Genomic DNA, 11,098 nt, shown 5'->3' with positions numbered 1-11,098 from the left:
AGGAAGGAAAGAAAAAAGGAAGGAATGAAAGAAATACGAAAAAAGACAGAAAGAAAGAAGGAAAGAAAGAGATCCAGAGGAACCTACGAGACAAGGGAGCTCAGGGACTCCAGAAAGGTCTATGGTTAGTAACTTTAATGGGACAGTTGGTTTAGTTGGATGAGATCTTTAATGTGTAAATAAAGGTTTGTAGGTATCAGAAGTAAACAGCAGAGGTAAAATAGATGTCATATTTATAGTGTGTGTGTTTCCATCATGGACTAACTGTATGTGTTCATGATTGTTTTCATGTTTCCAGATAAATACTGTGTGGTTATTTTTAGAGCTGCCATCTGACATGAGTCAGTAGACTCCTTCATGCTTCGTGTGTGTGTGTGTGTGTGTGTGTGTGTGTGTGTGTGTGTGTGTGTGTGTGTGTGTGTGTGTGTGTGTGTGTGTGTAGTGACCCATATTGTATGTTAAATGTATGACGTAATGCGCCGCTGGGTGCTCGGATTGTGCCTGGCACGTGCGCTCTGTCTCTGACACGAGCCGCCTCTCTTAAAATAAATAAATAATAAAAACAGAGAGGCACGTGAGCGTGGAGAGAGGCAGGCAGAAACGCGTTTAACTGATGATTTAAATAAAACAGATGAACATTAATGAAGCTGTGTTTGTTGATGGATGATCCGTGACGTATGAGGGAGGCACATTACAGCACATTGATATAAATCAACCTCTGACGTTCATATTTGAACATGACAGAGATATGGAGACTTTAAACGTAAACTAAAAACAGATTTATTCAGTCTGGCTTTTATGTAGGGTTTAACAATTTTATAATTTACCTTTAATATAATATATAATATTGATTTAAATGTTGCTTTATTATTTTAGTAATTTTAACTGATATCTTATTCTATTTTTATTATTTATTCATTCATTTATTTATTTCATTTTATTTTTCCTATCTTATTCTATTTTTATTTATTTATATCTTTTATTTATCGACTCAGTTTTATTGATATTTTTAGCCTTAGTTTTATTTTCAACTCTTATCCTTACCCTTTTTAAATTTATTAATTTTAACTGTTTGTATTCTTAATTTTGATGCTTTAACTTATTTTAATTACACATATTTTATTTTTGGTGTGCATTAGTCTCTATTTTATTTTATGTTATTTAATTTAAATTTGTATTATTATAATTTGTATTCTTCTTCTTCTTCTTCTTCTTCTTCTTCTTATTATTACTTTCCCCTAATGTGTCTTGCCTTTATTTCATTTCTGCTTCTTTCTTGTTTTCAGTTGCTGTAAAGCACTTTGGGTTGCATTTGATTTGTTTGAAAGGTGCTATATAAATAAAGCTTGATTGATTGGTTGATTGATAAAGGCACTTTAAAGGAATAACTTATTTTTTAATTTATTTAAATTAGATAGCAATTCTTCTGGCACATTGAGAGTCATTTATTGGCACAGAGGAACAAAATGTTTTTATTTATTTATTATTATTATTATTATTATTATTATTATTATTATTATTATTATTATTATTATTATTTTACACTAACAGTCCCTTTAAGGTGAGAGGAAAGTAATCCCAAACGTTGTGATTTTTATATATTTTAAATATGGAGTCACTTTTGGTATTTGTTTGCTTTAAATGAGCTAAACGACTTTATATATGTGCATTTAAGCTAGCAGCGAGGCATATGATCCTCCCTCTCCTCCTCCCCCCTCCCTCCTCCTCTCCCCTCCCTCCTCCTCTCCTGTCCCTCCTCCCTCCTCCTCTCCTGTCTCCTAGCATCATATTTTCCTCCATCCTTCCTGAGTCATTGTGTTGCACCGGGCGCTCCCCGGTGCTGTGTCTCGGTAGTCCGGATCCCTTCAGGTGTCGTCGGTGAAAATATTAAATATTCGACGACCTTTGAGATGAGTGAAGTGGCCTCGAGCCGCCCTGAGATGACAGGTGAGGAAAGCTGCTGTTCTTACATTAATCCCTGATCCTGTGTCTGCGGAGGAATGGGCGTTAGAGGAGGCTCCTGCTCTGAGACAGAAGTTATCGATTCGACTGATTCCACTGAAAGATCCTGTTTGACTGTCTTATTTAGATATTTATTATGATGCATTATGTCTGCTAATGTAATCTATGGTGATTAATGTTAAAATAATGCATCCAAAATGTTTTTAATGACATATATCAGACAAAAACAGAGTTTCACATGCAACTTCATGTCTAGATTTGAGGGGGATGCATTAAATCTTTGAAATAAAATGCAAAATCTCAGTTATTTGAATAAAATGTAGTCTACACTGCATGCATATGTTCAAAAACATGCACCCCATATGTATTTACATGTTCCTTTGAGTGCATTACATAATGTTTCCTTAATACCTCCCATTTTGTCCCTGAGTTGTGACTGACAGGCGGGCTGCTAAATGCTCCTTACAGTGTTAACATCACCTCCTGGAGCGGTTTGCGCCTTTATGGGATATATATTTTTCTTGCATGTGACGCAATCTCTGAGAAGAAGCACCCCTGGGACACTTGGAATGTCTCCCAGATTTGCATGTATTTGCATATCTAATGACACACACGGGGAGGAGCAGCCGTCCCCTCCTGTTTGTTCGACGTTGGTCCATTATCGGGGAAAAACGGCCTCACAGGAAGCGGGCTGAGGGTTACACTCTCAGGTCCCACACTGACAGCTTATCCCGACACCTGACCCTAAAGGCGCTGCAGATGCAGACGCAGTGACTGACAGGAGGTTTATCCCATTTGCACGCCATGACTCCGAGTACTGGAGTCTCTTCTGTATCGATAAATGCAGCTTTATATTTTTAGGAGTGTGAATCACGTCTGACTGTTTTCTCTCCAACACGCAGCGCTCGCTCCGCCTCCTGCACAACCCATCACCAGTAGGAACGCTTCTCCTTGTCGCTCGCCGTCCAGTCACAGGAGCCCTACAGGTAAACTTCAAATCACACCTCACATGCTTTGATGTGCCGCCAACATGTCTCACAATCTAGAGCAGGAAAAACTGAAGAAGAAGAAGGATGAAGACGCAGTGACGCTCTGACGTCCTGTCCTACATTAATCATGACTATAATGCATGAGACAGAGATGTTACTGCACATTAAACATCATTGCACATGTATACAGACTTATATTTGGGTATTTCTGATAATACTAACACACGTAAACCTCTACAGAAGATCTCTTACAGCAGAATAACGTACATTAACGACTCTCTCTCTGTCGTCTCTTCAGGCTCTCGGCAGAATTTAGCAAAAGAGCGACGCGAGGACCGAGAGAAGGCACAAGGTATGAGTAACTCTCCAGCTGGTGGAGCTCTGTGTGGTCTGTCCTGTTCATCTGTCACACACACACACACACACACACACACACACACACACACACACACACACACACACACACACACACATGCACAAACCGTTTTAGCTGTGCCATCCTCGTCTCATGGCAACTGAGGGAGCTCTATCTCCTATTAAGGACTTTCTTACCTCTTTTAGACCAACACAAACCGGCGCTCAATCGGGAACCAGTTTTTCGTGTCTTGACTGTGAGTGAACCGGCTCCCAGCTGGGAAAACCGGTTCCAGAGCGGCTCCAACTCTTTGCTGGTTTAGAACCACGAACCGCTTACTTCAGGGGCGAGGGGCTTGGGTTGCCGTGATCAAAAACACAAACCAAACGTGTTTCCTCCATCGTCCTGCAGTGAAAAAATCAAAGAGACTAATGGATTCCAAGGCAAAGCAGCGGTCGGCCAAGGAGACAAGCTGCCGTTGTCCGCCATCGTTGTTGTTGTGAGGGAAAGTTCACGCTAGCGCTGCTGGGAAAAGCGGTCACGTAAATCTGAACCTGCACGAGCACCAGCCCGGAAATACAACCCGGTTCACATTGTTCGAAAAGAGGTTTCTGACAGCTGCTTTGTCCTGGGATTAACATCACCGTGAACATCATGCTTTTCAAACTAGGAACTATTTGAGGAACTCTCAACAGCAGGAACCAGGGTCTAAATTTAGTTCCTTTATAGGTCTTTCATAAGGTCCGGGAACTTTGGGGGCGGGGCCTACAATGCTGAACGAGTACCCGCAGTGTTTTCATTCCACAATAACCTCACACACACCTGTGATTCACTTGGTTTAATAACTCCTGAACATCAGTCTTCTCTGAGCCTGATAGTGTGAATGCGTCTCTGTCAGCTCCCGGTGTTACGGTTTTAAAAGTGACCCTGTAAACTGGAGACCTTCAGCTGAACGTGTCAGTGTTTGTGGAGTTTACAACAGCTGTTGAAACACAGAGGGAGTTCCTGGGAATGCAGACTAGTTTTAGTCAAAATATCCTCATCAGATATTTAATGATCGTCTAGAGACGTTTGTGAGGGATGCATCCAGCTGAGAGTCTCCAGTTAACAGGGTCGCTCTTTAAACTGGAACACCGGTCTATCTCTGACGTGGCTTTAAAATCTGTCTTCTTGCTTGAAGTCGAGCGTTTCAGGCGTTTTGAATCTTCTTTGTCTCTCTTCAATTAATCTCCTTCATGCTAACAGGCTAACTGTGGAGTCACATGATGATGCCGGCCTGTCTGTCTCCTTCTATGGCGTCACCTTTGTTGCACAGCCTTCATCTCTGTCTTACTGCCCTCTACTGGTCTGGAGGTGTAGTGCAGTTTCTTTAAATGCGTCTCCAAACGTCACTGACCTGATTTGAGTAATTTTCACGGGACTTCAACCTGAAGTGGAAATGCAGACAACAATGAGGCCGCAGGAACCATTTAGTTCCTGGATCTTAAAGTTTTTGGTTGAAAAGCATCTTTAAGGCTCTCATGGAATAACTAAAGACAGGTTGAGTCAGGTCGTGAAGTATTTCCGTTGGATTGAGTCACATGAGGTCTCATGTTGTCTTGTGTTAATGACAGTAAGACAGACTCTCACTCTCCGCCCCGTGGCTCTTACGTTGGATTCAAAAGTACAACATGTCCTCTGAATATCAGAGCAGGAAATCTTCTCAGAGCACCTGTGCTGCTTCGACGCAGCCTTTGTTTCTAAGTGTGTCAGCAAACATCCCGTGTGCTGTTCATGTGTGTGCAGAGGGATCCGAGCTCCTGCGGGATAAGGAGCGCCGCGCGCAGCAGCAGCTGGACCGCTGCGCCGAGGAGCGAGGGAGGAAGATGGAGGAGCAGAGGAGGAAGGAGCAGAAACGCAGAGCGGCTGCGGAGGAGAAGAGACGGCACCAGAAGGAGGCTGAGAAGGTCAGAGGTCACACTGATGATGCATTCGTGTTGTTGCTCGGTCATAGAAGTGTTGACTCTGTGTTACTGTTGAAATGTTGTGATGAGCAGCCTCTCCTCTGTCCTTGTTTCCTCTCTCCTCTCTCTGCCGCTGAATTAATCCATAACCCAGTCAGTGTGTTCCCAGCTGTTGTTCCACTGAACCTGAGTTTAGGGAATACCAAGTAATTAATGCAGAGTCTTTAACGACTTCCTGTTAGCTGACTAATTGTGTGCATTCAACTGAATCATGACAAGTTCAGCTGCTTCTCTGCCACAGACTTAAAGCCCCACAACACTACCTCTGAGGTCTACCTGTTTATAGCGGGGAATCTGAAGCAGAAATGTTCAAGTCAGGAGTAACGTCCTGCATGATCTGTGTAGCTCCAACAGGAACAGAGAGCCTCCTTACAGCAGGAGATGTGGTCTGCCTGCGTTAATGGATTCATCACACGTCCATAAAGCTGTCGTTTTCAAGCTGCAGCTCATGGCCTGTGATATATCATAGCAGCTAAAAACAAAAGAATCAAGGCGACATCGAGCCTGCATTGTGAGGACGAGTAGTTACAGATGTGTGATCTCGTGATGAATCTGTTGAAAGAAGCAGATCACAGAAAAAGCAGTGAGTTAGAAAATGACTCAAGGAATATCACAGATATTCTCTTAGAGATGTGCATTAAAAAGAGGTGCCTGCAGCACAATGGACAGGGCTTCTTTAAATCAATCAATCTATCAATCAATCAATCAATCAATCAATCAATCAATCAATCAATCAATCAATCAATCAATCAATCAATCAAGCTTCATTTATAGAGCACCTTTCATACTAATCAAATGCAACCTAAAGAGCTTTACAGCGATTGAAAACAAGAAAGAAGCAGAAATAAAATAACGGCAAGACATATTAAAAAACAAAGATGAGGGGCACTGGGGGGCGCTGGGGGGCACTGGGGGGCCTAGCGGTCTTAGCACCCAACATACAGAGGCTACAGTCCTCGTCACAGAGGTTGCCGGTTTGATTCCCGGCTGGTTGACCATGTCCTGCATGTCTTCCCCTGCTCTCTGCTCCCCAAGCTTCCCTTCTCTCTTCAGCGGTCCTTTCAAATAAAGGCAAAAAATATAACTAAGAATAGAGACTGAAATAGAGACTAATGCACACCGACAACAATAAAACATGTGTAATTAAAATAAGTTAAAGCATCAAATTAATATTAAGAATATAAATAGTTAAAATAAATACATTTTAAAATAGTAAGGATAAGAGTGGAAAATAAAATTAAGGCTAAGAATATCAATAAAACTGAGTAGAGAAATTAAAATAAATAAAAATTGAATAAAATAAACAGTTAAAATTAATAAAATAATAAAACAACATTTAAATCAATATAACAGTAAAAAGCAAGTAATACAATTGTTAGCACTACATAAAAGCCAGACCGAATAAATACGTTTTTAGTTTACATTTAAAAGTCTGAATATCTCCATCAGCTCCTCTCAGATCCTCCGGCAGGCTGTTCCATCGTTTGGGAGCGTCGTGACTGAAAGCAGCGTCACCAAATGTTTCTGTTCTCCTCTGAGGAACAACTAAAAGAGAGGAGCCGGAGGATCTGAGAGGCCCTCCTGGTTTATATACTAAAAAGAAGAAAGAGTAAAATAATTAAAAAATCAACACGAAAATAAACAGGCAGCCAGTGTAAAGATTTAAAAATAGGCGTACTGTGTGTTCTCCTTCTGGTCTTTGTTAAAACTCTAGCTGCTGCATTTTGTATTAATTGCAGTTTGTTAATTGTGTTCTTTGAAAGACCAGAAAGGAGAGCATTGCAGTAGTCTAACCTGCTGGTTATAAAAGCTTGCATCAGTCTCTCTGTGTTGCTGAGAGAGAGAGAAACGGCCTCACTCTAGAAATGTTCTCTCAGGAAGAAAGATCTCAATGCTGCTTGTTGTAATGTCCGTAAAAATGATCAACACCTTCATTATGTTCAATCAATTCCAGCCCAATTCACATACGCACCCCTTCTCTGAATTTTCAGAAGCTCTGTGATGGACTTCGCTGTCAAAGTAACTTCCTCACACATATCCCACATCGTTTTGGCGAGAGGGAGGGTGGTTGATGAGTCTAACGTCCAGGTTCCACCAGATCCGTGTCCGGTCCGTCTCTGATAGGTTTCTATTCTAGTCAATGTGTTAACTTCCACTGGATCTGCTCCGTTGCGTTCCGGCTGCGTCCAGAGGGTCGCAGCCCTCCGGATCAAATACACAAGACTTCTATTTTTGCCGGATGGATTGAGAGGCTCTGCTTCCTAACCCGGCCTCTCCTCTCTGATTTAAACATCCTGATTTAGAATCAGGACTCTTGTGATGCAGGTTATCTCTCTGCATGAGTCATGAGTGAGCATCACTTCACTGAGAGGAACCATTGACTCACGTCACTAAAACCCTCTGTGAGTCTGTGTTTGTGTGAAACCTTTCAGCTTGAGGTAGTTTATAAATTATTCGTGCATGTGTGAGCGCTAAGCAGCACACGAAGGGTTAACGAGGCAGCGACAGCCTGGTCCACAGAGAGTTCACGGCTCACGTGGGGGGGGGGGGGGGGGGTCAGGGTCTTTATTGATTTAAAGCAGTGTTTGCATGCTAACAAGCTCCGCCCCCCTCCTCCCCGCCACACGCTCATATGCATAACTTAATGATATAATGATCGGTCAGTCTCACCGGGCGATGACATCACCGCCGGCGTATCATGTGCCTTTTACTGGAACAGAGAGTCGATGCTCGCAGTGCAGTGACAAGCACATAATTCACTCTGAGCAGGAGGAGGTATCACAAAGGATCCATGTCTCTCTACACAAATTAGACAGAGATACATTTAACTGAGGGGTCATTTTTAAAATGTACAGCACTGAGAATAAGTGAAGGGTGATGAACGATCAGCAGGTAGTTATGGGAAATAGAATCCAGACAGGGTGAGGCAAGACCCGCTTATCACCTGGTTATTAACTTAAAATACAAACATGTTGGTAAAAACATTCATTAAAGATTATTTTATTGATTTTAAATTATTTATGTTTACAGTTTTTAAAAATATAGAATCCTGCTGTTATCATCCTCACCGCTCATTGTTGAAGTTTATTTAATATAATATAAAAGGCTTTAAAAAGGAGGCAAAATAAAACATGCAGTTGTTAAATTAATAATAAAGTACATTTTAAAACACAGAATTTTTAAATGTATTTTGTTTTATTTATTTTTACAGAATTTATTTGTTTATTTCATTTTTCCTTATTTTTATTTACTTATTTTGACAAAATTGATTTATGTATTTATTTTTTTATTTATGTATTTTGACAGACTTCATTTCCATATTTATTATTTTTATGTATTTATTTTAAAAGAATGATATTTTTCATTTGTTATTATTATTTTTTATTCATTTGACATTATTTATTTATTTCCTTAATTATTATTTTTATTTATTTATTTTTACAGACTTTTTTAAAATGTCCCTATTTATTATTTTTATTTCTTCAGTTTTTGACAGAGTTTATTTATTTATTATTTTGTATTTATTTATTTATTTTGACATCATTTAATTTAAAAACTCTAAAGGAAATACAATTATTTTAAAGGAATATTGTATTAAAATGTGAATTAAAGTAAAAATTAAAATGCAGGTAAAATCACTCAAGAGTTATTCATAAATACATCTTTCAAGTCAGCTGACCTGATCTCCTCAGGCAGATTATTCCACTTTCTAATGAGGGTCCTGGAGTTATAAATGCGTCCACATTTGCCTTTAAATGATGTGATTAAATGCGCTGCAATGCTCTTAAAAAAGAGAACATGAAATCCCTAACTGCGCTCCAGAAGTCAGGTTTTTGTTCGCCCCTCTCTGGAGTATCCATCAAAGCTTTAATGTTTCAAATCATACTTTATTCTTCTGGATCCTCGTCTGGATCAGCAGTTTCATCGTCGGATGGATTCTGCAGAAACCCTGAAACACACGCTGTGCAGCACTCTGCAGTCTTTGATCTGCATCTTCACTTTATCTGTATCCTTCTCCACATCTCTCCTTCCTCCCCCTCACCTCTCTCCCTCTCTCTCTCTCCCTCTCTCTTCCTCTGAATCTGAGTCCTCTGAGTCCAAACCCACTCCCACCCGTCCTGTCCCATCGTCCCTCCTCCCTCCTGCAGTCTGCGCGTGACTCTGCATGCACCTTCAGCAGCAAACACTCCCACAGTGCTGAGGTGGGGCCTTTCCATCCCTTTAAATACGGAGCAGTGTTTCAGCTTCATATTATGCAGCCACAGTTAATGCAGGACGACTGCTGCTCTCCGTCGCTGCAACATTAACTCACGATCTGCTATGGGATGTTTTAAATAGAGAGGGATCTAAAATTAGCACAAAGAGAAGGACAGAGAGGAAGAGGAGTTTGTGTTGGATTATTATCTCTTAAAACATGAATTCATCCTTTAGAATAATCTGTTTGGACGAGTCAGCAACCTAAATACAAACTACATGCAGTCATTCAAACCTTCGTTCTCTCACTCTGGATGTCCATCTTAAATATTTTAACACATATTTATATTAAAGCCGTCCACATTCAAGTTAAAGCTGAAGATTGTATCAGGAATGCATCTCCAGTATCTCTTCTAATGCTTAGAATAACCTAAAAGGCCACACGTGATGTTGCATATATCATAATAACCAGATATTCAGGGTGTCTGCAGGTCTTTATAAATATTAAAAATCACAGATTTGACGTCATAATGTCTTAAAAAGTTGAATATTATATGAACAGAAGTATGAAACATCCCGTGTCGCCTGCTGTGGACTGTGAAGTGAGTGTGTTTGCAGGCTGTCAGGAGGCGTTACACACCTTTAAGCTAACGGTGTGATTGTTGTGACAGTTAGCCGTGCTGTAAGAGGCTGTTTTTACTTTTTAGAGTCTCACATGACGCCATACGACCTGCAGGGTGCAAAGCTGAGTGTCTTATAATAAAGCAGGAGAAGATTTAGGATGCTGGGTCAGGTGTCGCTGGATTTCCTGTTTAAATAAGCCGCCTCTGTAGCATCAGTCATGATTTAAAAAGTTAAGAAGTGGTTTATATGGAGTTTAAATATTACCACAGCTCCTAAAATATGAGCGCCACCTGTCTTATATACGGAAAAAAAGAAGAAGTGAGCGCTGTGCATGATGGGAAACAGCATGTGAGGGAGATTGTATGTTCTGCTAGGTGGTTTGAAAACAGCCTCGGACAAATTGACAAGATAAATTTATTATTTTTATTTACTTCTTTATTCAACAGAGACAAAATGCATCAAGTAGATGCTATGCAGACAGGTGTGTAGCTACGGCTAATTCACAACCTCTGTCCTGTTTAAGCTTCCAAAATGACAACAGAAATTAAATATATATAAGTCTAAGATGCTACAAGCAGGTTGACTTGATGGATTGATTTGTGATATACAATATATTATATTTATCACTTTATTTACTCATTTTTCTTTAAATATTATTGTATGTATTTATATGAATGTTCTAATTATTACTTTTTAAATATTTTTGATTTATTGATTTAACTTTATTTATTTTGTACATATTAATTTCTTCATTTTTAATTTCTTTCATTTTAATTTTAATTTATTTTTACTTTCAGACTATGGACTTTCTTTCTTTTATAATTTGTAATTATTTAGATTTATTGATTTAACATTTTTATTTATTTTGTAGTTTATTTCTTTATTTCATTTTTTAAGAATATGTTTATTTAATTTAAACAGTTAAATTAAGTCTAAGGAAAAAAAAGATACATACAAATCTATAGAATAGA

The 11,098-nt window shown here is 39.6% G+C and overlaps 1 protein-coding gene across 3 annotated transcripts in view; it reads left to right on the top strand.

Annotated features, from left to right (window-relative positions):
- The first annotated feature begins 1,804 nt into the window (after positions 1–1,804).
- Positions 1,805–11,098, top strand: part of map7d2b (MAP7 domain containing 2b) — a 31,220-nt gene continuing 21,926 nt past the window's right edge. For 2 of the 3 annotated variants that reach the window (XM_034705813.1, XM_034705811.1), the window contains exons 1-4: positions 1,811–1,947; positions 2,865–2,948; positions 3,250–3,303; positions 5,092–5,252. In XM_034705813.1, coding sequence (XP_034561704.1) covers positions 1,911–1,947; positions 2,865–2,948; positions 3,250–3,303; positions 5,092–5,252 — 336 coding nt within the window. In that variant the 5' untranslated portion in view covers positions 1,811–1,910. Of the gene's footprint in view, positions 1,948–2,864; positions 2,949–3,249; positions 3,304–5,091; positions 5,253–11,098 lie in introns of all 3 variants that reach the window. The other variant, XM_034705812.1, reaches the window with a different exon arrangement.

Source organism: Notolabrus celidotus, chromosome 17, assembly GCF_009762535.1.
Source record: "Notolabrus celidotus isolate fNotCel1 chromosome 17, fNotCel1.pri, whole genome shotgun sequence".
Classification (NCBI taxonomy): Eukaryota; Metazoa; Chordata; class Actinopteri; order Labriformes; family Labridae; genus Notolabrus; species Notolabrus celidotus.
This window is presented reverse-complemented; position numbering and strand designations above follow the sequence as displayed.